At 37.3% G+C, this 27,636-nt stretch overlaps 1 protein-coding gene and 1 long non-coding RNA gene across 3 annotated transcripts in view; one reads left to right on the top strand and one right to left on the bottom strand.

Moving 5' to 3' along the window:
• Positions 1-27,636, top strand: part of epha6 (eph receptor A6) — a 354,317-nt gene that overhangs the window by 16,948 nt on the left and 309,733 nt on the right. The window contains 1 exon segment of the mRNA XM_061918280.1: positions 12,483-12,547. Within this exon segment, the coding sequence (XP_061774264.1) occupies positions 12,483-12,547 (65 nt within the window).
• LOC133564150 (uncharacterized) lies at positions 12,061-27,523 on the bottom strand. 2 transcript variants are annotated; one of them, XR_009809245.1, is made up of 3 exons: positions 27,412-27,523; positions 12,743-12,847; positions 12,061-12,673 (listed from the first exon to the last, which is right to left on the bottom strand). It is a non-coding gene; the product is annotated as an uncharacterized LOC133564150 (long non-coding RNA). The 2 variants fall into 2 exon arrangements; XR_009809246.1 differs by lacking the exon at positions 27,412-27,523 and adding an exon at positions 13,006-13,080.

Genomic DNA, 27,636 nt, shown 5'->3' on the forward strand with positions numbered 1-27,636 from the left:
AAAACCTCTTCTCACTCCGGCACTTACCAAAGGCATGCGGTAAAAGTAAGCATGCGCTAATTAATTTAAAACCTTTTCTCACTCCTGTGCTTACCAAAGGCATGCGGTAAAAGTAAGCATGCGCTAATTATTTTAAAACCTCTTCTCACTCCTGTGCTTACCAAAGGCATGCGGTAAAAGTAAGCATGCGCTAATTATTTTAAAACCTCTTCTCACTCCGGCGCTTACCAAAGGCATGCGGTAAAAGTAAGCATGCGCTAATTATTTTAAAACCTCTTCTCACTCCGGCACTTACCAAAGGCATGCGGTAAAAGTAAGCATGCGCTAATTATTTTAAAACCTCTTCTCACTCCGGCACTTACCAAAGGCATGCGGTAAAAGTAAGCATGCGCTAATTATTTTAAAACCTCTTCTCACTCCGGCACTTACCAAAGGCATGCGGTAAAAGTAAGCATGCGCTAATTATTTTAAAACCACTTCTCACTCCGGCACTTACCAAAGGCATGCGGTAAAAGTAAGCATGCGCTAATTATTTTAAAACCTCTTCTCACTCCTGCGCTTACCAAAGGCATGCAGTAAAAGTAAGCATGCGCTAATTAATTTAAAACCTTTTCTCACTCCGGCACTTACCAAAGGCATGCGGTAAAAGTAAGCATGCGCTAATTATTTTAAAACCTCTTCTCACTCCGGCACTTACCAAAGGCATGTGGTAAAAGTAAGCATGCGCTAATTATTTTAAAACCTCTTCTCACTCCTGTGCTTACCAAAGGCATGCGGTAAAAGTAAGCATGCGCTAATTAATTTAAAACCTTTTCTCACTCCGGCACTTACCAAAGGCATGCGGTAAAAGTAAGCATGCGCTAATTATTTTAAAACCTCTTCTCACTCCGGCACTTACCAAAGGCATGTGGTAAAAGTAAGCATGCGCTAATTATTTTAAAACCTCTTCTCACTCCTGCGCTTACCAAAGGCATGCGGTAAAAGTAAGCATGCGCTAATTATTTTAAAACCTCTTCTCACTCCGGCATTTAACAAAGGCATGCAGTAAACATTTGCGTGCGATGTAAGGATACCATCATGAAAAGCACATTTAATAAAAAAAAACGTTATTATGGTCTTACCTTTCCTTATAAATGAAATCCATGCCAGCTCCTTCTGATCAAAAGCATCGATAACTTGTTTATAGAAGTCTTCCTTATCTTTCTTCGGTTTTAAAAGTATCTCTGTCTCGATGGAGATCTTCCTTTATTACCTCCTGCGTCGACTGGAAGTCCAGTTTAGAAAACTGCTATCAGACCGCTGCTCTCAGTTAGGTCCGCTCCCCAAGTGCGGGGGCGACGACAGAATTATCCTCGGACAACTCCCCCTCCCGTTCTGCTATGTGGGTTGCCATCAGGAAGTGTTATTTTATAAATAATACACTGGGTATTAAGGACTGGAACATGCTTTATTTCAGCCCGGTTGTTTTGATAGCCAGCACAGGTGTTACATCCTAAAATGTCAGCCGTGCACCCCCGCATCATATCCATCCCAGCACAATTCACGTCACTCATTGTCACTTCTTCTGCAGCCGAGTAGTCGAAACAAGGATCAGTAGCGCCCTCTACCACCAGGAAGCTGCAGTAATTTAATGACTCATATTTAACAGACGCAGCTACGGTATTGTGACGAGCTGTCGTCTTGCGGGTTCCCAGGACCACCAAGGAAGGACATGGCTTGAGCAGTTTGACTTTGTTTATTTTTCGATAAAACCTCAGCTCTTCCTCTCCGCTTTCTCGCCGTCAGTTCCATTGGAAGCAAACCAGGCCCAGAGCATAATACTGCCACCTCCATACCTGATGCTAGGATAATGTTCCTGGGATTAAAGGCCTCACCTTTTCTCCTCCAAACATATCGCTGGGTATTGTGGCCAAACAGCTCCATTTTTTTGTGTCATCTGACCACAGAACTTTCCTCCAGAAGGTCTTTTCTTTGTCCATGTGAGGTATGTACATTTTTGACCACGACTGTTCGTATTGACCATCCAGTAACCATCCACAGTTAATGATGGGAAGGACTGAAAGTGCAGTAAAAAAATCTGCATATACACGAAAATAACGCAATATATCTGGGATTAATCGCCATAAAAAGTACTAATATGTGATCAAACATGTTATATCGTAGGTTTAAATGTTGGATTTTATTAGAATGTCAATGTGTGAAAAATCATGGCATGCCTGTGCTGGATATATTTTTTATTTCTCAGAACTTTTATGCTCTCATTTGACAAAATATATCTTTGTTTTAACCCATAATTGAAAAAACAAACCAACACATTCCTCTGTTCGGAATGCCTGCTTCCTCCTGGAATGGTTTTGAGGGTAATTGCAAAATATCCTTTTATTTTGGTCTTTGCATAATAACAGCATGAAAGCTCCATTTGCAGGAAAACACTGAGATTGGATCTAAATCCCAAAGCAAACATCACTTGCATTATTCAAAGCATTTTATGACCTTTTTGTGGTATGTTTAACTTTTTGTAGGATCCTGGTTTGATGCAACCGGTATCAAACAACGTATCCTAGCGATTAGCACGTTTATCCCTAAAAGTAGTGACATGCTGTCTAATGTGTTTCTCTTTGTTCTCGCTGGTCCACACTCAACTAGTCTTGTCCCGATACCAATATTTTGGTACCGGTACCAAAATGTATTTTAATACGTTTTGGTACTTTTCAATACTTTTCTAAATAAAGGGGATCACAAAAAATGGCATTATTAGCTTTATTTTCACAAATACGGTACATTAAACATGTGTTTCTTATTGCAAGTTTGTCCTAAAATAAAACTGGTACTTTTTAGAAGCGGTAGAGTACCAAATTTGATTCATTAGTATGGCGGTACTATACTAATACCGGTATACACTTGTTGTCAACTCTGACACCTTTAGTTCGTCACTCAAATAAGTCAGTGTGCAACATACACATCGATTTTCTAGTTCGAACTAATTGCATTAACAAAAGTACCAGAGCTGTTATTATATAGATTTATTAGAACTAGGACCTTGTATTTTTGAGCCCGAATACAAAGAGGATGTACAATAAGTCTTAAAACCCATATTAGATTTTCTGAACTTTGAAGAATTACATGTAAAGCAACTTTCAAACATAGCATTAAAAAAAGTACCCGAGCTGTTATTATACAGAATTATTTGAACTAGGATCTTGTATTTTTGAGCCCGAATACAAAGAGGATGAGCAAAAACTTTTAGAAGCCATATGAGATTTCTGAACTTTGAGGAATTACATGTAAAGCAACTTTCAAACATTATAGCATTAAAAAAAGAACCCGAGCTGTTATTATACAGAATTATTTGAACTAGGACCTTGTATTTTTGAGCCCGAATACAAAGAGGATAAACAATAAGTCTTAAAAACCATATTAGATTTTCTGAACTTTGAGGAATTACATGTAAAGCAACTTTCAAACATTATAGCATTAAAAAAAGAACCCGAGCTGTTATTATACAGTATTATTTGAACTAGGACCTTATATTTTTGAGCATGAACACAAAGACGATGAGCAAAAACTTTTAGAAGCCATATGAGATTTTCTGAACTTTGAGGACTTACATGTAAAGCAACTTTCGAACATAATTGCATTAAAAAAAAGTACCTGAGCTGTTATTATAGAGTATTATTTTAACAAGGACCTTGTATTTTTGAGCCTGAATACAAAGAGGATGAACAATAAGTTTTAGAAGCCATATTGTTTTTTCTGAACTTTGAGGAATTACATGTAAAGCAACTTTCGAACATAATTTCATTAGAAAAAGTACCAGAGCTGTTATTATACATTATTATTTGAACTATGACCTTGTATTTTTTTAGCCCGAATACAAAGCGGAGGAGCAATAGATTTTAGAAGCCACATTAGATTTTCTGAACTTTGATGAATTACATGTAAAGCAACGTTCAAACATTATAGAATTAAAAAAAAAAGTACCCAAGCTGTTATTATACAGTATTATTGGAACTAGGACCTTATATTTTTGAGCATGAATACAAAGAGGATGAGCAAAAACTTTTAGAAGCCATATGAGATTTTCTGAACTTTGAGGACTTACATGTAAAGCAACTTTTGAACATAATTGCATTTAAAAAAAAGTACCTGAGCTGTTATTATACAGTATTATTTTAACAAGGACCTTGTATTTTTGAGCCTGAATACAAGGAGGAGGAGCAATACATTTTAGAAGCTACATTAGATTTTCTGAACTTTGAGGAATTACATGTAAAGCAACTTTCAAACATTATAGCATTAAAAAATAAGAACCTGAGCTGTTATTATACAGTATTATTTGAACTATGATCTTGTATTTTTGAGCCCGAATACAAAGAGGATGAGCAAAAAATTTTAGAAGCCATATTAGATTTTCTGAACTTTGAGGAATTACATTTAAAGCAACTTTCAAACATTATAGCATTACAAAAAAAGTACCCGAGCTGTTATTATACAGTATTATTTGAACTAGGATCTTGTATTTTTGAGCCTGAATACAAAGAGGATGAGCAAACATTTTTAGAAGCCATATTAGATTTTCTGAACTTTGAGGAATTACATGCAAAGCAACTTTCGAACATAATTGCATTAAAAAAAAAAGTACCTGACCTGTTATTATACAGTATTATTTAAACTAGGACCTTGTATTTTTGAGCCCGAGCACAAAGAGGATGAGCAATATCTTCCAAAAGCCATATTAGATTTTCTGAACTTTGAGGCAGTAAACGTAAAGCAACTTTCGAACATAATTACATTAAAAAAAAAAAAGTACCTGAGCTGTTATTATACAGTATTTTTTTAACTAGGACCTTGTATTTTTGAGCCCGAGCACAAAGAGGATGAGCAATATCTTCCAGAAGCCATATTAGATTTTCTGAACTTTGAAGACATACATGTAAAGCAACTTTGGAACATAATTGCATTGAAAAAAAAAAAAGTACCAGAGCTGTTATTGTAGAGTATTATTTTTGGACTCCAATTGGGAACGTGACAGCTTGTCGTCTGCTGCATTTGCATCGGGGACAATATTCCTCGACATAAACTCATTACTTGTCGGGTGACGTGCTAAACTTGCAGTTGACGGAGCAGACAGCCAGCACCACTGATGTCTGAATAATGCACACATACTTGTAATAAGACCACAGAAGGGCTGCTATTTTAAGTGTGTATATATATATATTTATATATATTTTTGTGTGTGCTTGCAAAAGCTGCAGGCCAGACAGGCGATGTCATCATTTGGCCGGAGCTCCATTTATTTGTGAGTTGGCCGGCTCATGTTCTATTTATATCGAACCAGTTGAAGTCCCCGCGGACTGCCTGCTCCAGGCAGGGTTTGTGGGTGCCCTCCTGAAAGAGAACTCTATGGAGAACAAGAATTGATGGCTGCACTCTGGATATTGAGAGCGATCCAGTGCAGGCGGCAGAAGGGGAGATACAGCGGTGACATTACTCCTCTTTACAAATCCAGACATTCATTTCCTCATGTTTGGCGAAATGATTACAACAACAACTTGCTATCCGTTTCAAAAAGCACGTCTCGGAAGGGTGCATGCTTCACTTTTTTTGCTAGAGTACCATAATAAACATGTTGACTTGTGGGAAGAAGCTGGAGTACCGTATTTTCTGGACTATAAGGCGCAATTCAAATCTTTGTTTTCTTATTTTTTTTCCTCAAAACTCGACAGTGCGCCTTGTAACCCGGTGCACCCAATGTGCGGAATAATTCTGGTTGTGCTTACTTACCTCCAAGCTATTTTATTTAGTAAATGGTGCAATGACAAGTGTGACCAGTAGATGGTAGTCACACATAAGAGATGCGTGTAGACTGCAATATGATGGCAGTCACACATAAGAGATGCGTGTAGACTGCAATATGATGGCAGTCACACATAAGAGATGCGTGTAGACTGCAATATGATGGCAGTCACACATAAGAAATACATGCAGACTGCAAAATAATGGCATTCACACATAAGAGATAGGATGGCAGTTACACATAAGAGATATGTGTAGACTGCAATATGATGGCAGTCACACATAAGAGATATGTGTAGACTGCAATATGATAGCAGTCACACATAAGAGAAATGTGCAGACTGCAAAATAATGGCATTCACACATAAGAGATATGACGGCAGTCACACATAAGAGATACGTGCAGACTGCAAAATAAGGGCATTCACACATAAGAGATACGTGTAGACTGCAATATGATGGCAGTCACACATAAGAGATATGTGCAGACTGCAAAATAATGGCATTCACACATAAGAGATATGATGGCAGTCACACATAAGAGATATGTGTAGACTGCAATATGATAGCAGTCACACATGAGAGATATGTGTAGACTGCAATATGATGGCAGTCACACATAAGAGATATGTGTAGACTGCAATATGATGGCAGTCACACATAAGAGATTTGTGTAGAATGCAATATGATGGCAGTCACACATACGAGATGCATGCAGACTGCAAAATAATGGAATTCACACATAAGAGATACATGTAGACTGCATTATGATGGCAGTCACACATAAGAGATATGTGTAGACTGCAATATGATGGCAGTCACACATAAGAGATATGTGTAGACTGCCATATGATGGCAGTCACACATAAGAGATACGTGTAGACTGCAATATGATGGCAGTCACACATAAGAGATGCGTGTAGACTGCAATATGATGGCAGTCACACAAAAGAGATATGTGTAGAATGCAATATGATGGCAGTCACACATACGAGATGCATGCAGACTGCAATATAATGGCATTCACACATAAGAGATATGACGGCAGTCACACATAAGAGATATGATGGCAGTCACACAAAAGAGATATGTGTAGACTGCAATATGATAGCAGTCACACATAAGAGATACGTGTAGACTGCAATATGATGGCAGTCACGCATAAGAGATATGATGGCAGTCACACATAAGAGATACGTGTAGACTGCAATATGATGGCAGTCATACATACGAAATACGTGTAGGCTGCAATATGATGGCAGACACACATAAGAGAAATGTGTAGACTTCAATATGATGGCAGTCACACATAAGAAATAAGTGTAGACTGCAGAATGAAGACAGGTGATTAGATAACCCAGACCCAGCTGGGCAATCCACTCACTACCTTCTCACAGGAGGCGCGCCGACCACGCCCCCCCCACTCCTTCACATGCTTATTTAGTTTTTGTTTTCAAACCTAAAACCATTCCCGGCGTGGGTGAGCGGGCCGGCAGTGGACAGGTGAGCAGCACAGAGTGTCGCCCGATGACGCCCAATTAAACCGGCGACTTCTGCCAGGGGCCCCCGGCGTTGACTTTGGCAGACACTGGAAGCCCCGCGGAGAGAAGGGGGAACTCGTCCAAATCAGGCCGGCGTGAATACGACACCGAGCTTGAAGAACGGCTGAGAGAAACTCCACTAAATGCAAAATCAATACTGTCATCAAGGACTTTTTTTTGAAAGAATCAATGGCCATTCTTGTTTCACTTTTATGATTAAAAGTTGTGTGCTCGTTGTTTGCAGCATCAACTTTTTCTGAATGACATGCAAATGAGGACTGATCTATAGTCTGTGCAGAGTGTAAACAACTGTGTTGCCAGGTGATCTACTAAGACTGTGAGTACTCTTATTGGCTGTGTTGCCAGGTGATCGACTTAGACTGAGAGTACTCTTATTGGCTGTGTTGCCAGGTTATCTACTTAGATTGCATGTACTCTTATTGGCTGTGTTGCCAGGTGATCGACTTAGACTGAGAGTACTCTTATTGGCTGTGTTGCCAGGTGATCTACTTAGATTGCATGTACTCTTATTGGCTGTGTTTCCAGGTGATCGACTTAGACTGAGAGTACTCTTATTGGCTGTGTTGCCAGGTGATCTACTTAGATTGCATGTACTCTTATTGGCTGTGTTGCCAGGTGATCGACTTAGACTGGGAGTACTCTTATTGGCTGTGTTGCCAGGTGATCTACTAAGACTGTGAGTACTCTTATTGGGTGTGTTGCCAGGTGATCGACTTAGACTGAGAGTACTCTTATTGGGTGTGTTGCCAGGTGATCTACTAAGACTGTGAGTACTCTTATTGGGTGTGTTGCCAGGTGATCTACTAAGACTGTGAGTACTCTTATTGGGTGTGTTGCCAGGTGATCGACTAAGACTGTGAGTACTCTTATTGGGTGTGTTGCCAGGTGATCTACTTAGACTGTGAGTACTCTTATTGGGTGTGTTGCCAGGTGATCTACTTAGACTGTGAGTACTCTTATTGGGTGTGTTGCCAGGTGATCGACTTAGACTGGGAGTACTCTTATTGGGTGTGTTGCCAGGTGATCTACTAAGACTGTGAGTACTCTTATTGGGTGTGTTGCCAGGTGATCGACTTAGACTGAGAGTACTCTTATTGGGTGTGTTGCCAGGTGATCTACTAAGACTGAGAGTACTCTTATTGGGTGTGTTGCCAGGTGATCTACTAAGACTGTGAGTACTCTTATTGGGTGTGTTGCCAGGTGATCGACTAAGACTGTGAGTACTCTTATTGGGTGTGTTGCCAGGTGATCTACTTAGACTGTGAGTACTCTTATTGGGTGTGTTGCCAGGTGATCTACTTAGACTGTGAGTACTCTTATTGGGTGTGTTGCCAGGTGATCGACTTAGACTGGGAGTACTCTTATTGGGTGTGTTGCCAGGTGATCGACTTTGACTGAGAGTACTCTTATTGGGTGTGTTGTCAGGTGATCGACTTAGACTGAGAGTACTCTTATTGGGTGTGTTGCCAGGTGATCGACTTAGACTGAGAGTACTTTTATTGGGTGTGTTGCCAGGTGATCGACTAAGACTGTGAGTACTCTTATTGGGTGTGTTGCCAGGTGATCTACTTAGACTGTGAGTACTCTTATTGGGTGTGTTGCCAGGTGATCTACTTAGACTGTGAGTACTCTTATTGGGTGTGTTGCCAGGTGATCGACTTAGACTGGGAGTACTCTTATTGGCTGTGTTGCCAGGTGATCTACTAAGACTGTGAGTACTCTTATTGGGTGCGTTGCCAGGTGATCTACTTAGACTGTGAGTACTCTTATTGGGTGTGTTGCCAGGTGATCTACTTAGACTGTGAGTACTCTTATTGGGTGTGTTGCCAGGTGATCGACTTAGACTCAGAGTACTCTTATTGGGTGTGTTGCCAGGTGATCGACTTAGACTGAGAGTACTCTTATTGGGTGCGTTGCCAGGTGATCTACTAAGACTGTGAGTACTCTTATTGGGTGTGTTGCCAGGTGATCGACTTAGACTGAGAGTACTCTTATTGGGTGTGTTGCCAGGTGATCTACTAAGACTGTGAGTACTGTTATTGGGTGTGTTGCCAGGTGATCTACTAAGACTGTGAGTACTCTTATTGGGTGTGTTGCCAGGTGATCGACTTAGACTGAGAGTACTCTTATTGGGTGTGTTGCCAGGTGATCGACTAAGATTGCATGTACTCTTATTGGGTGTGTTGCCAGGTGATCGACTAAGATTGCATGTACTCTTATTGGGTGTGTTGCCAGGTGATCTACAAAGACTGTGTGTACTCTTATTAGGTGTTTTGCCAGGTGATCGACTAAGATTCTATGTACTCTTATTGGGTGTGTTGCCAGGTGATCTACAAAGACTGTGTGTACTCTTATTAGGTGTGTTGCCAGGTGATCTACTAAGACTGTGTGTACTTTTGTTGCCAGGTGATCTACTAAGACTATGTGTACTATTATTGGGCGTGTTACCAGGTGATCCAAAAAGAGCTCTGCGTGTACTCTTATTGGGCGTGTTGCCAGGTGCTCTACTAAAACTGTGTTTTTCCTGTCTTACAACAACACGACACGACAATACTCCAACCCAGGGTGAAGGACAAAGCAGGTTTGAATACCATCTGGCTGATTGACACCAGGTGTGGCCACGTGCCAATCACCCGCAGCTGAGGGGAAGCAGCACTCGGGGAAACTATCAGGAAATAACCAAAATAAGAGCGCTGACAGGAACCGACAGAGGAAAAACCAAAACATAACTAAACTGCCAGGGAAAAGCCTGACATCCTCTTACTAGCAGTTTTTTGCTATTTAGGATGCACAAAAAAGGACATTTCTTGTCTCATTTAAGGATTGCGGATGATGTGCAGCGTTCCAAAAAAAAGTGCACTTCCACTTTAAGAGTATCCAGGGTCTCTGCAGGTTTCAACAAGTTGATATTAAGACTTTTTAAGACTTTTTAAGACTTTCTCCCTCTAAAAGAAGTGGAGATGTGGAGGACTGGAGACAATCAGTGCTGGTTTCCCAAGTAATAAGATGACATTACACTGCAGTGTTTGCCATAGCCACTTTGCAGTGGGCGTGCATGCAGGACCAAACACAGCCGATAAAAAGCTCCCTGAGCAGATGCAGAAGCTCCCGTGGTCAGATAAGCTCCACCAGAGGCTGGCTTGGCTCCGGCCTGACACTAAAAATGTCCCATTTGGCTCCCTGGTCGGTCTCAGTCCCACCAAGATGCAGGTAACACACCTGGCCGTCTGGTTATTCAAACATCTGTCTGTTGTCATAACTCGCGTCAATAAAAAAAAAAAAAAGGCAGCTTTAATCGGACATTGTAAACACTGAAAACGCAAGTAAAATATGGAAATGTGTGATTTATTGTGTGAATGTTCCTTGGAGGGTCGCTCAAGGACAAATTCCGAGAGTGGATCGTCTGTTGCTTATCATTCGATTCCACTTTGATGACTCACTGCATGGAAATGAGTTCTGCTGCTTAAAAACACTTCAAGCCGAGTGTTCAGTTTTATGTCATCGAGGTCTCCTTGGCATTAAAAGTGGAATAATTGTTACAACTAGTTTGCAAAAACTAATATTTGTGTGTGCTATTTTGTAATGTGTGATTAATGATTCTTTAATTGTGTATTTTGTGTCATCTGATTCTGTATGTGTATGTACATACATAATATATAACTACACACAGCTTACAATATATAAATTATATAAAATCCCCCGAAGAGCAGGGAAACCTACGAAACAGCCTTGTAGGGATGACATAGCCTCTGTGTTTTTTTTCATATATATATATGTATATATGTATATATATATATATATATATATATATATATATATATATATATATATATATATATATATATATATATATACACACATATGTATGTGTGTATATATATATATATATAAATATATATATATACACATACACATTTATATTGATATATATATCTATGTATGTATATATGTATGTATATATGTATATATATATATATATATATATATATATATATATATATATATATATATATGTATGTATATATATATATATATATATATATATATATATATATATACATACATATATACATACATATATTTCCATTCATAAAGGTATATAGGTATGTATGTATGTATATAAATGTGTGTGTATGTATTTATGTATGTATATATACTCATATTCATATATATACACACATATATGTATGTATGTATATATATATATATATATATATATATATGTGTGTATATATATATATATATATATATATATACATTAATATTGATATATATGTAAGTATATATGTATGTATATATATATATATATACACATACACATTTATATTGATATATATGTATATATATATATATATATATATATATATATATATATATATATGCATATACACATATGTATGTATATATATATGTATACATATATATATATATATATATACACATTTATAAAGGTATATAGGTATGTATGTATGTATATAAATGTGTGTGTGTGTATGTATTTATGTATGTATATATACTCATATTTATATATATACACACATATATGTATGTGTGTATATATATATATATATATATATATATATATATATATATATATATATATATATATATATATATATATATATATATATATATATAAATATATATATATATATATATATATATATATATATATATATATATGTAAAAATATATTGTTACTTTACATGCAGTTAGCTTGTGGCCCTCGACCAAATATTTTTAGCCCAATGGGTCCCCCCAGGTCAAATCGTTTGGACCCCTCTATTTTCTAGGGTATTTTCTCAGTCACACGCTGAAGAATGACATTTTGCGGGTAAAAAAATGATTTAAACGGTGGAGGGCGAGGAGGAGAATGGAGTGTTAGGAGCAATCTGGGTGCAATCTATCAGTCCCCAAATTGTGTGGCAAGTGGCAACAATGTTCCTGCCCGTGTTTATATTGCACGGCTGATAAATATTCATCCAAGAAACTCATTTCTGTTGTGATAAAATGTCTAAATGAGCGTGTTTATGATTGATATTTCAATTTCCCGTGTGAAAATGGAACTTTTGTGCGCAGACAGATGGATAACGCTGGGATTCCGCCGCCTCTTTTTCATTTCAGTGGTGCTGCTGGATACCACGTCCGTGCTCGGCGAGCTGGGATGGAAGGCCTATCCTGTCAACGGGGTAAGGACTCTTAGCCACTCTCGCTTCATGCCGTCTTTGTCACACCCGCCCCTTGGATTACAGCGTGGGTTACATGGGCATCTTTGTTTTGGGTCAGACCCTCCGCCCTCTGGGAAATAAGGCAACCTGCAAACAAACAATGAGATAAGATCTCCGAGCGGCCTTTAATAATGTGCTGCATTGTTTCCTTGTCACCTTCTTTCCTGTTTACGTCGCGATCCGGCATCGCCGATATTTCACTCCCTTAGTCCCCGACTCCCCGCCCAAGGGAGGCTAATGTGGTGGCAATCAGGCCTGCTGCTGGAGTGACGGGAATGGAAAATAAGAATAAAAAAAAAAGGGAAATACAAATAAAAAATACATTATAATAAATACAATTTAATTAAAAAAAGAAAAGAAAAAAACATTGAATACATAAATACAAAAAAAAGTATAATAAAAAAAAGAAAAAGACTTACAGTATTTAATGGGGTGGCAATCAGGCCAGATGCTCAGTGGCGGCCATAATGATGCAGATGGAAAATAAGAAAAAACAAAAAAATAAGAAATACATTAAGATTATTAAAAAAAAAAAAAAAAAAATTAAATTAAATTAAATTAAATTAAATTAAAAAAAGACTTACAGTCTCTAATAGGGTGGCAATCAGGCCAGATTCCCAGCGGCAGCCAAAAGGACGCCAACGTAAAATAAGAAGAAACAAAAAGAAAATAAATAAATACATCAAAAATCCAAAAATTAAATAAAGAATCTAATCGGATAAAAAATAATAATAAATAAAACAGAAAATAAGAATAGAAATTAATAAATGAAATATAAATAAAAAGTAGAATAAAATAAAAAGAAGTCAAATAAAAATGAATAAATAAATACGTAAATAATTAAATAAATGATAATTAAAAACTTACAATCAGGCCAGATGCTCAGTAGCAGCCATAATGATTTGAATGTAAAATAAGAAAAAACTAAAAGAAAAGAAAAAATAAATATACCATAATTTGTTGTATTAAAAAAAAAATATATATATATATTTTTTAAATGGATAAAAAAATTAATAAATACAACAAACATATTAAGAATAAAAAAAGACTTGCCGTATCTAATGGGGTGGCAATCAGGCCAGAAGCTAAGCGATGGACATAATGATGCTAATGTATAGAAGAGACAAAAATAAAACAAATAAATAAATAAAAAATGCAATAAAATTAAATAATAAAAAAAATGTAATCAAATAAAAAAATGTGTAAATAAACAAATACAAAATAATAATAATAATTTTGAAAAGGACTTACAGTATCTATAAGTACAGTACCATATTGATGCAAACAGAAAATAAGATAAAAAATTAATAAATAAAATAATTAAACAACTAAAATACAATTAAATTACGTAAAATAAAAAAATAATGAATAAATAAATAAATAAGAAAAAAATTGATCATTAAAAACTTACAATCAGGCAAGATGCTCAGTAGTAGCCATAATGATTTGAATGGAAAATAAGAGGAAACAAAAATAAAAGAAATAAAAAACAACTATAAAATACTTTTTTTTCTTAGAAAAAATAAATAATAAAAAAAATTTAATAAAGAAATAAATAAATACAAAAAAATATTAACAATAAAAAAAGACTTGCAGTATTTAATGGGGTGGCAATCAGGACAGAAGCTAAGTGGCGGACATAATAGTGTCAATGTAAAATAAGAAGAAACAAAAAGAATGACAAACAAAATAAATAATATAATACAAAAACACATTCATTAAAAATAAAAAAATAAAGGATAAAAATACAAAATAATAAAAATTAAAAAAACTTAGGGTATCTTCCGCAGCGCTGGGTAAATCTGAGAGACGAACATTCTACTTTGTATTTGGACCTAATTTCACCTGCAGTCCATAAAAGCACCGCTGTCTCTGGGCCTAACTTACTATTTATCTATACGTGCCTAACTTACTATTTATCTATACGTGCCTAACCTACTATTTATCTATCCGTGCCTAACCTACTATTTATCTATCCGTGCCTAACCTACTATTTATCTATATGTGCCTAACTTACTATTTATCTATACGTGCCTAACCTACTATTTATCTATCCGTGCCTAACTTACTATTTATCTATCCATGCCTAACTTACTATTTATCTATCCGTGCCTAACTTACTATTTATCTATCCGTGCCTAACTTACTGTTTATCTATCCATGCCTAACCTACTATTTATCTATCCGTGCCTTAACCTACAATTTACCTATCCGTGCCTAACTTACTATTTATCACAGCTTACTACCCAGAAAGGATATTTCCATTTGGCTGAGACAAGGAGCCTCAAGCGCTAAGTGTAAATGTCAACAACTAGAAATGACAACATAATATTAGAACAATCTGGAACTACACATCATGTATTAATCAAAAATAATAGTCCTAGTACTTTATATGTAGTGCAAGGAGGCCTATAATGACATCTCATTACTTATAAATATGACTTGTTATGCTTGATTTAGGATTTTTAATGATTTCAAACACTTCCTTGATGTTTTACAGATCATCTTCAAGTCTTATTTACGTGCCTCCACTTTGACAACGTCTTCTCCCCCCCGTCTTTGTTGTGTTTTCAATGCTTTCATATGCAGTACACCGACAGATTATTTTCCAATTTGGCGTGACTTTTGTATTAGAGCACTGCACAATGAAAACAGTTTAAACAAATGTTTTTTCAAAAACCGACAAAGAAACAAACACCCACTGAATAGATGTGGTATTGTTTGTTCTATGGCAGTGACCTTCTGTTTAGACCTAACTTTCAACCGGAAGTTAAAGTGCCGTTCCGTATTCTGATTGTCCATAGCGTTTCTACTCGTATGGATCCTTAATTCATCACTCCATAAAAATGTTTGTAAGTTTTACAATACAACTAAAACAATTCTTACCATGATGCCACCACCATGACTTCTGTTTTGTTTGATCAGCCCTTTTACTGCCTTGTTACAGGTACCGTTTGGGAACAAATAAGGTACATAAATAAACATTTACAGAATATTTCTGTGTAAATCGCTAATTTCACAACGTATATATCTGCGGTTTATAGTCCGGGTAAGTATAATCCGTTCTGTCTTATTGCTGTCCATATCGTTTCTACTCGCATGGATCTTTCATTCATCACTCTAAAGAACATTTTTAGATTTTACAATATAACTAAAGCAATTCTTACTAAACCGTCCCATGTGTGATGTCTGTGGGAGCGCTTTCATGCATATTTGTACGTGCAATCATCACGGAATCAAGGTATGGTCGTTAGCATTAGCTAATATGCTAACAGTCTGTGTCAGTATTAACATACAATACCAGTATTTTTGTATTGTTTGACAAATTCCTCAGTAAATTCACCAAAACATCACTGTGGAGTTATTGGGTTGGTTTCGCTGATTGGAGAGCTAGCTTCTGCTTCTGTTTTGTTTGAGCAGCCGTTTTACTGCCTTGTACAGGCACCATTTGGGAACAAATAAGGTATGTAAATAAACATTTACAGAATATTTATGTGTAAATAACTCATTTCACAATGTATATATCTGTGGCTTATAGTCCCGGTAAGTATAGTCCCTTCCGTCTTCTCGTTGTCCATATCGTTTCTACTCACATGGATCCTTCATTTCATCACTCTAAAGAACATTTTTAGGTTTTACAATAAAACTAAAACAATTCGTACTAAACCGTCCCATGTGTGATGTCTGTGGGAGCGTTTTCATGCATATTTGTACGTGCTATCGTCACGGAATCAAGTTAGGGTCGTTAGCATTTGCTAATATGCTAACAGTCTGTGTCAGTATTAACATACAATACCGTTCTCTTTGTATTGTTTCACAAATTCCTCAGTAAATTCACCAAAACATCACCGTGAAGTTATTGGGTCGGTTTCGCTGATTGGAGAGCTAGCTTCCGCTTCTGTTTTGTTTGATCAGCCGTTTTACTGCCTTGTTACAGGCACCATTTGGGAACAAATAAGGTATGTAAATAAACATTTGCAGAATATTTCTGTGTAAATAACTCATTTCACAACGTATATATCTGTGGCTTATAGTCCGGGTAAGTATAGCCCGTTCCGTCATTTCGTTGTCCGTATCGTTTTTACTTATATGGATCCTTCATTCATCCCTCCAAAGATTGTTTGTAAGTTTTACAATATAACTAAAACAATTCTAACTTACTAAACTGTCACATGAGATGTTTGTAGAAGCGTTTTCATGCATATTTGTACGTGCTATCATCACGTAATAAGGTTAGGTCTGTTAGCATTAGCTAATATGTCTACAGTCTGTGTCAGTATTATTAACTTACAATTCTTTTTTATATTGTTTCACAAAATCCTCAGTAAGTTCACCAAAACATCACCGTGGAGTTATTGGGTCGGTTTCGCTGATTGGAGAGCTAGCTTCTGCTTCTATTTTGTTTGATCAGCCATTTTACTGCCTTGTTACAGGCACCGTTTGGGAACAAAAAAGGTATGTAAATAAACATTTGCAGAATATTTCTGTGTAAATAACTCATTTCACAACGTATATATCTGTGGCTTATAGTCCGGGTAAGTATAGCCCGTTCCGTCATTTCGTTGTCCGTATCGTTTTTACTTATATGGATCCTTCATTCATCCCTCCAAAGATTGTTTGTAACTTTTACAATATAACTAAAACAATTCTAACTTACTAAACTGTCACGTGTGATGTTTGTAGAAGCGTTTTCATGCATATTTGTACGTGCTATCATCACGTAATAAGGTTAGGTCTGTTAGCATTAGCTAATATGTCTACAGTCTGTGTCAGTATTATTAACTTACAATTCTTTTTTATATCGTTTCACAAATTCCTCAGTAAGTTCACCAAAACGTCAATGTGGAGTTATTGGGTCGGTTTCGCTGATTGGAGAGCTAGCTTCTGCTTCTGTTTTGTTTGATCAGTCATTTTACTGCCTTGTTACAGGCACCGTTTGGGAAAAAATAAGGTATGTAAATAAACATTTGCAGAATATTTATGTGTAAATAACTCTTTTCACAACGTATATATCTGTGGCTTATAGTCCGGGTAAGTATAGCCCTTTCCGTCATTTCGTTGTCCGTATCGTTTTTACTTATATGAATCCTTCATTCATCACTCCAAAGATTGTTTGTAAGTTTTACAATATAACTAAAACAATTCTAACTTACTAAACTGTCACATGAGATGTTTGTAGAAGCGTTTTCATGCATATTTGTACGTACTATCATCACGTAATAAGGTTAGGTCTGTTAGCATTAGTTAATATGTCTACAGTCTGTGTCAGTATTATTAACTTACAATTCTTTTTTATATCGTTTCACAAAGTCCTCAGTAAATTCAGCAAAACGTCACTGTGGAGTTATTGGGTCGGTTTCGCTCATTGGAGAGCTAGCTTCTGCTTCTATTTTGTTTGATCAGCCATTTTACTGCCTTGTTACAGGCACCGTTTGGGAACAAAAAAGGTATGTAAATAAACATTTGCAGAATATTTATGTGTAAATAACTCATTCCACAACGTATATATCTGTGGCTTATAGTCCGGGTAAGTTAAACACCCTTTCCGTCATTTCGTTGTCCGTATCGTTTTTACTTATATGGATCCTTCATTCATCACTCCAAAGATTGTTTGTAAGTTTTACAATATAACTAAAACAATTCTAACTTACTAAACTGTCACGTGTGCGATGTTTGTAGAAGCGTTTTCATGCATATTTGTACGTGCTATCATCATGTAATAATGTTAGGTCTGTTAGCATTAGCTAATATGTCTACAGTCTGTGTCAGTATTATTAACTTACAATTCTTTTTTGTATCGTTTCACAAAGTCCTCAGTAAATTCACCAAAACATCACTGTGGAGTTATCAGGTCGGTTTCGCTGATTGGAGAGCTAGCTTCCGCTTCTGTTTTGTTTGATCAGCCGTTTTACTGCCTTGTTACAGGCACCATTTGGGAACAAATAAGGTATGTAAATAAACATTTGCAGAATATTTCTGTGTAAATAACTCATTTCACAACGTATATATCTGTGGCTTATAGTCCGGGTAAGTATAGTCCGTTCCGTCTTCTCGTTGTCCATATCGTTTCTACTCGCATGGATCCTTCATTCATCACTCTAAAGAACATTTTTAGGTTTTACAATAAAAATAAAACAATTCTTACTAAACCGTCCCCTGTGTGATGTCTGTGGGAGCGTTTTCATGCACATTTGTACGTGCAATCATCACGGAATCAAGTTAGGGTCGTTAGCATTAGCTAATATGCTAACAGTCTGTGTCAGTATTAACATACAATACCGTTCTCTTTGTATCGTTTCACAAATTCCTCAGTAAATTCACCAAAACATCACCGTGGAGTTATTGGGTCGGTTTCGCTGATTGGAGAGCTAGCTTCCGCTTCTGTTTTGTTTGATCACCCATTTTACTGCCTTGTTACAGGCACCATTTGGGAACAAATAAGGTATGTAAATAAACATTTGCAGAATTTTTCTGTGTAAATAACTCATTTCACAACGAATATATCTGTGGCTTATAGTCCGGGTAAGTATAGCCCGTTCCGTCATTTCGTTGTCCGTATCGTTTTTATTTATATGGATCCTTCATTCATCCCTCCAAAGATTGTTTGTAAGTTTTACAATATAACTAAAACAATTCTAACTTACTAAACTGTCACATGAGATGTTTGTAGAAGCGTTTTCATGCATATTTGTACATGCTATCATCACGTAATAAGGTTAGGTCTGTTAGCATTAGCTAATATGTCTACAGTCTGTGTCAGTATTATTAACTTACAATTCTTTTTTATATCGTTTCACAAAATCCTCAGTAAATTCACCAAAACATCACCGTGGAGTTATTGGGTCGGTTTTGCTGATTGGAGAGCTAGCTTCTGCTTCTATTTTGTTTGATCAGCCATTTTACTGCCTTGTTACAGGCACCGTTTGGGAACAAAAAAGGTATGTAAATAAACATTTGCAGAATATTTATGTGTAAATAACTCATTCCACAACGTATATATCTGTGGCTTATAGTCCGGGTAAGTATAGCCCTTTCCGTCATTTCGTTGTCCGTATCGTTTTTACTTATATGGATCCTTCATTCATCACTCCAAAGATTGTTTGTAAGTTTTACAATATAACTAAAACAATTCTAACTTACTAAACTGTCACGTGTGCGATGTTTGTAGAAGCGTTTTCATGCATATTTGTATGTGCTATCATCATGTAATAATGTTAGGTCTGTTAGCATTAGCTAATATGTCTACAGTCTGTGTCAGTATTATTAACTTATAATTCTTTTTTATATCGTTTCACAAAGTCCTCAGTAAATTCACCAAAACATCAATGTGGAGTTATCAGGTCGGTTTCGCTGATTGGAGAGCTAGCTTCTGCTTCTGTTTTGTTTGATCAGTCATTTTACTGCCTTGTTACAGGCACCGTTTGGGAAAAAATAAGGTATGTAAATAAACATTTGCAGAATATTTATGTGTAAATAACTCATTTCACAACGTATATATCTGTGGCTTATAGTCCGGGTAAGTATAGTCCGTTCCGTCTTCTCGTTGTCCATATCGTTTCTACTCGCATGGATCCTTCATTCATCACTCTAAAGAACATTTTTAGGTTTTACAATAAAACTAAAACAATTCTTACTAAACCGTCCCCTGTGTGATGTCTGTGGGAGCGTTTTCATGCACATTTGTACGTGCAATCATCACGGAATCAAGTTAGGGTCGTTAGCATTAGCTAATATGCTAACAGTCTGTGTCAGTATTAACATACAATACCATTCTCTTTGTATCGTTTCACAAATTCCTCAGTAAATTCACCAAAACATCACCGTGGAGTTATTGGGTCGGTTTCGCTGATTGGAGAGCTAGCTTCCGCTTCTGTTTTGTTTGATCAGCCGTTTTACTGCCTTGTTACAGGCACCGTTTGGGGAAAAAATATGGTATGTAAATAAACATTTCTGTGTAAATAACTAATTTCAAAACAAATATACCTGCGGCTAATTTATGGAAAAGATTCTGTTCTTCTAAAATTCTGTGGGTGTGGCCTATATAACGATGCACTTTATAGTCAAGTCGGACGATGATCTGGTTGTTGCAATCATCGCACTTTTGTATTCAACAATGGATGCTATGCAGGTATTACAGCATCCCAAAGGCCGGAGACTTTCGCTGAGTGGATATTGACTTAAACGATTCTCCGGTAAATCCCCAAGGCCCCGATCTCCTTCCGCGCGCTCTTCTGTCGCCACGCAAGGCCCGCAGTAACCCGCGTCGGGGTACGCGGGTGATTACATCATGTAGGTCGAGGTGACAGCCAGCCAAAGGAGAGAAGGGCGGCCATGATTAAGCTGTCAGCCCTCTCCCCTCCTCACTCATCCACTATCCACGCTTTTAAGCATTAATATTTCAGGCATCAAGGTGAGAGGGCCTGAGGGAAGGTGTGAAGATCTTGGGAGGTAAAATAGTTTAAATCCCTCTTTCTTCCCGGGAGCCAGCAAGAGGAAGTCAATCCCCGGCATATTAGACACAGCCTGGTATCAGTCCGGTACAGCAGTGCAGCTTGTATCAGCCAGGGGTGAAACAGTTCAGGTGACAAACACACCCAAAAAAAGTCTCTTTTCAAATCAAAACGTCTATTAAGTGAACGTTAAGTCGCAATTGCAGTGGCAAGTCCGATACGTCAGATGTCAGTAGCGTGTAGTTTATAGTGGGTTGGTTCGTTCGGTTTTTGCGGTCCGTTGCGCCCTACAAAGTGTTAGCACTGCAAGTATTGCGCTTATTATGCAACAGCTGTTTGATTGTAGTTTTCATTAACACATTTGGAGGTGTTGGAATCGCCATGTAAAATGACTAATGCTAATCAGTAGCATCAAGCTAGTACATCATTAAGTAAGTGGTGCCTTACTTTACCTAAGTTGGAGATTTTTTTTTTTTAAGTGAATTTCTTTATATCTAGATGCAGTGAGCATATAGTTTATAGTGGGTTGGTTAGTTCAGTATGTGCTGTCTGCTGCGCCCTACGAAGTGTTAATACTTCAAGTATTGTACTTATTACATACCAGCTGTTTGATTGAAACGCACTTCTTAGTTGTAATTTGGAGGTGTAGGAAACGCCATGTAAAAATACTCATGCTAATCAGTAGCATGACAATAGCTAAGCTAATTTATATTAGCATGAAGCTATCACAAAATTAAGTAAGTGGTGCCCTACTTTACCCAAGTTGGAGCATTTTTAAACAATTTTTTAAGTAAATTTCTTAGGATCTAGATGCATGTAGCATATAGTTTGTAGTGGGTTGGTTAGTTCAGTATGTGCTGTCTGCTGCGCCCTACAAAGTGTTAATACTTCAAGTATTGTACTTATTACATACCAGCTGTTTGATTGTAACGCACTTCTTAGTTGTAATTTGGAGGTGTAGGAAACGCCATGTAAAATTAATCATGCTAATGAGTAGCATGACAATAGCTAAGCTAATTTATATTAGCATCAAGCTAGCACGTCATTAAGTAAGTGGTGCCTTACTTTACCTAAGTTGGAGCATTTTTTAAAACATTTTTAAGTGAATTTCTTTATATCTAGATGCATGAAGCATATAGTTCATAGTGGGTTGGTTAGTTCAGTATGTGCTGTCTGCTGCGCCCTACGAAGTGTTAATACTTCAAGTATTGTACTTATTACATACCAGCTGTTTGATTGTAACGCACTTCTTAGTTGTAATTTGGAGGTGTAGGAAACGCCATGTAAATTTAATAATGCTAATTAGTAGCATGACGATAGCTAAGCCAATTTATATTAGCATCAAGCTAGCACGTCATTAAGTAAGTGGTGCCTTACTTTACCTAAGTTGGAGCATTTTTAAACAATTTTTAAAGTAAATTTCTTAATATCTAGATGCATGTAGCATATAGTTTGTAGTGGGTTGGTTAGTTCAGTATGTGCTGTCTGCTGCACCCTACAAAGTGTTAATACTTCAAGTATTGTACTTATTACATACCAGCTGTTTGATTGTAACGCACTTCTTAATTGTAATTTGGAGGTGTAGGAAACGCCATGTAAATTTAATAATGCTAATTAGTAGCATGACGATAGCTAAGCCAATTTATATTAGCATCAAGCTAGCACGTCATTAAGTAAGTGGTGCCTTACTTTACCTAACTTGGAGCATTTTTTAAAACATTTTTAAGTGAATTTCTTTCTATCTAGATGCATGTAGCATATAGTTTGTAGTGGGTTGGTTAGTTCAGTATGTGCTGTCTGCTGCGCCCTACGAAGTGTTAATACTTCAAGTATTGTACTTATTACATACCAGCTGTTTGATTGTAACACACTTCTTAGTTGTAATTTGGAGGTGTAGGAAACGCCATGTAAAATCACTCATGCTAATGAGTAGCATGACAATAGCTAAGCTAATTTATATTAGCATCAAGCTAGCGCATCATTAAGTAAGTGGTGCCTTACTTTACCTAAGTTGGAGCATTTTTTTTTTTTGTGAATTTCTTTATATTTAGATGCATGTTAGATATAGTTTATAGTGGGTTGGTTAGTTCAGCTGCGATGAGGTGGCGACTTGTCCGGGGTGTACTCCGCCTTCCGTCCGATTGTAGCTGAGATAGGCACCAGCGCCCCCCGCAACCCAAAAGGGAATGGGCGGTAGAAAATGGATGGATGGATGGTTAGTTCAGTCCTTGCTGTCTGCTGTGCCCTACAAAGTGTTAGTACTGCAAGTATTGTACTTTTTATGCAGCGGCTGTTTGATTGTAATGCACATCTTAGTTGTATTTTTCATTAGCACATTTGGAGGTGTTGGAATCGCCATGTAAAATTCCTATTGCCAATAAGTAGCATAACAACAACCGAGCTAATGTATATTAGCATCAAGCTAGCACGTCTTTTAGTAAGTGCAGCCTTACTTTACCTAAGTTGGAGCATTTTTTTTTAAGTGAATTTCTTTATATTTAGATGCCAGTAGTGTATAGTTTATGGTGTGTTTTGGTTAGTTCAGTCTTTGCTGAAATGAAAAAGTTGTTTCATTACACACGTCCGAAAAGGAGTAGAAAGAAGCTGATCTTATTTAATCCGACCCCTTTTCATAAAATAGCAGGTTTTATCCCATTTCTTTGTTTTCTGTAACAGAACAGTGAATAAATAATGAATACATATCATATCATCGTAAGTAAACAAATATTGAAGACATAAATAATCTTTATCCCAAAAAAATGTTTTCATTAAGAATAAAAAATAAAAAGAGTTAAACAACATTTCAAACATAGGAAACATCATGATATGACCCCTTTTAATACTTCATTTAGGTCAAAAACATGTACTATATATATATATATATATACATATATATATATATATATATATATACATATATATATATATATATATATTTTAATGTATATGTGTTATACATCCATCCATCCATCCATTTTTTACCGCTTATTCTCTTTTGGGGTCGCGGGGGGCGCTGGCGCCTATCTCAGGTACAATCGGGCGGAAGGCGGGGTACACCCTGGACAAGTCGCTACCTCATCGCAGGGCCAACACAGATAGACAGACAACATTCACACACTAGGGCCAATTTAGTGTTGCCAATCAACCTATCCCCAGGTGCATGTCTTTGGAGGTGGGAGGAAGCCGGAGTACCCGGAGGGAACCCACGCATTCACGGGGAGAACATGCAAACTCCACACAGAAAGATCCCGAGCCTGGATTTGAACCCAGGACTGCAGGAACTTCGCATTGTTATACATGTTTTAGCCTATATATATATATATATATATATATATATATATATATATATATATATATATATGTATGTATGTATATGTATATGTATACGTTTTAATTGGAATATCCAGAGAATAGTGCTCGATACCATGGTAGAACGCAATATCTAGGTGTGGGAAAAATCACAAGACTACTTCATCTCTACAGGTTCCCTCAATCATCAGGAGAAAATCTCCTGATGATTGAGGGAACCCCTCATAAAACAATTCTGTAGAGATGAAGTAGTCTTGTGATTTTTCCCACACATACATATATATATATATATATATATATATATATATATATATATATATACATATATATATATATATATATATATATATATATATATACATTGTAGCGGCGAACAGCTGTCTCGTCAGCTGATGCGCGAGCTCGCAACCAAGGCGACTTGGCAAGCACCCAAACCCCATTTAAAAATAAATAAATAAACTACATTTATATATATATATATATTTTTTTTTTCTTTATTCACCTTGGCAACCCCAGGTAAATAATAGATAATCCGCCATTAGTTCAGCCAGTCTGTTTATATGATGAAGTGAAGTGAATTATATTTATATAGCGCTTTTTCTCTAGTGACTCAAAGCACTTTACATAGTGAAACCCAATATCTAAGTTACATTCAAACCAGTGTGGGTGGCACTGGGAGCAGGTGGGTAAAGTGTCTTGCCCAAGGACACAACGGCAGTGACTAGGTTGGCAGAAGCGGGAATTGAACCTGCAACCCTCAAGTTGCTGGCACGGCCACTCTACCAACCGAGCTAAACCGCCCCACCTGATAGATCACCTGATCTATTCACATTCAGGCGCAGGTAGATAGCAGCACGTTCCCGTCTCACCTGCTGGTGCGCGAGCCTGATAATTAGACAGCTGCATCTAATCAAGGAGAGCATAAAACGCCACGGCAGCGCAGACTGGAAGAAGCTTTACTATCCTTGACGATAACTCAGAGCTGTGCCCAAAAAAAAGTACCAAAACCAAAAGCTGAACGGACAGCCGGTAAGATGACGCTTTATTCCTCTTTGTGGGTGTGACGCACCTGTTGAGCAGGTGAGATGGGAGGGGGGGTTATGTGCATGTAGCTGCTTAGTCTGGAGGCTAAATACAAACAATGTTTGTTAAGATGTTGTTTGGTAAGGAAATATTAATTCATATTCGTTACTTGGTCTGATAAATGTTGGAAGAGTTTGCTTCATCAGGAGGGTGAAGTGTATCAATTTCAAATGTTGGATTGAACTTTGCTGGATTTTTGTCTGCTAGTGAGAACAAAGGAAACATATGTAGATATGGGGCGGTATAGCTCAGTTGGTAGAGTGGCCGTGCCAGCAACCTGAGGGTTGCAGGTTCGATTCCCGCTTCTGCCATCCTAGTCACTGCTGTTGTGTCCTTGGGCAAGACACTTTACCCACCTGCTCCCAGTGCCACCCACACTGGTTTAAATGTAACTTAGATATTGGGTGTCACTATGTAAAGTGCTTTGAGTCACTAGAGAAAAGCGCTATATAAATATAATTAACTTCACTACTATATATTTTGACTCCCAGTGTGCATGGAAGCCATATTGGGTTTTCTGCTTCATTTATTTATTGTGTTTCTGGGATTAAACGTATTTTATATATATCTTGATGCATTTATGTTGACAATTTATTTAAAATCTGTTTTAACTGAAAGGGAAAATATTAGTAAATTTTCTCGCACTTTTTTAATGGTTAAAAGTTCGATAGCCTAATTAATAATAATAAATTATGGGATTAGTAATTGATTGATTTTGTACAGCATGTTAATCTTGTGGTGTTTTGTCCTTAAAGGGGAACATTATCACAATTTCAAAAGGGTTAAAAACAATAAAAATCAGTTCCCAGTGGCTTGTTGTATTTTTTGAAGTTTTTTTCAAAATTTTACCGGTCCCGGAATATCCCTAAATAAAGCTTTAAAGTGCCTTATTTTCGCTATCTTGCAAACTACTGTCCATTTCCCTGTGACGTCACACAGTGCTGCCAATACAAACAACATGGCGGTTAGCACAGCAAGATATAGCGACATTAGCTCGGATTCAGACTCGGATTTCAGCGGCTTAAGCGATTCAACAGATTACACATGTATTGAAACAGATGGTCGGAGTATGGAGGCAGATAGCGAAAACGAGATTGAAGAAGAAACTGAAACTATTGAGCGAATAGCTATTGACGCTATTCGGCCATAGCGTGGGTGTACCTAATGAAGTGGCCCATAGCATGGCTGCCTTATTAGCATCGCCGGTAAAATGTGCGGACCAAACGATCAGGACTTTCGCATCTTGTGACACTGGAGCAACTTAAATCCGTCGATTGGTAAGTGTTTGTTTCGCATTAAATGTGGGTATCCAGTTTCAAATGTACATACAGCTAGCGTAAATAGCATGTTAGCATCGATTAGCGTAGCATGTCAGCATCGATTAGCTGGCAGTCATGCCGCGACCAAATATGTCTGGTTAGCACATAAGTCAACAACATCAACAAAACTCACCTTTGTGATTTCGTTGACTTAATCGTTGCAAATGCATCTGCAGGTTATCCATACATCTCTGTGCCATGTCTGTCTTAGCATCGCCGGTCAAATGTGAAGACACTCTAGCACATTCAATGGGGGTCTGGCGGCAGATTTCTTGCCAGTGGTGCAACTTGAATCCCTCCCTGTTAGTGTTGTTACACCCTCCGACAACACACCCACGAGGCATGATGTCTCCAAGGTTCAAAAAATAGTCGAAAAAATGGAAAATAACAGAGCTGAGACCCGGTGTTTGTAATGTGAAAATGAACGATCAGGACTTTCGCATCTTGTGACACTGGAGCAACTTAAATTTGTCGATTGGTAAGTGTTTGTTTCGCATTAAATGTGGGTGGAAGGAAACGTAATATAGTTGCAAATGCATCTACAGGTTATCCATACATCTCTGTGCCATGTCTGCTTTAGCACCGCCGGTAAATAGCATGTTAGCATCGATTAGCGTAGCATGTTAACATCGATTAGCTGGCAGTCAACATCAACAAAACTCACCTTTGTGATTTCGTTGACTTAATCGTTGCAAATGCATCTGCAGGTTATCCATACATAATCTGTGCCATGTTTGTCTTAGCATCGCCGGTCAAATGTGGAGACACTCTGGCACATTCAATGGGATCTGGCGGCAGACACTTTGGCATCTTCGGGCCAGTGGTGCAACTTGAATCCCTCCCTGTTTCTAATCATCATAGCTGCTATTTATATCATTCTGTTTCTGTC

Source organism: Nerophis ophidion, linkage group LG13 (genome assembly GCF_033978795.1).
Source record: "Nerophis ophidion isolate RoL-2023_Sa linkage group LG13, RoL_Noph_v1.0, whole genome shotgun sequence".
Lineage (NCBI taxonomy): Eukaryota > Metazoa > Chordata > Actinopteri > Syngnathiformes > Syngnathidae > Nerophis > Nerophis ophidion.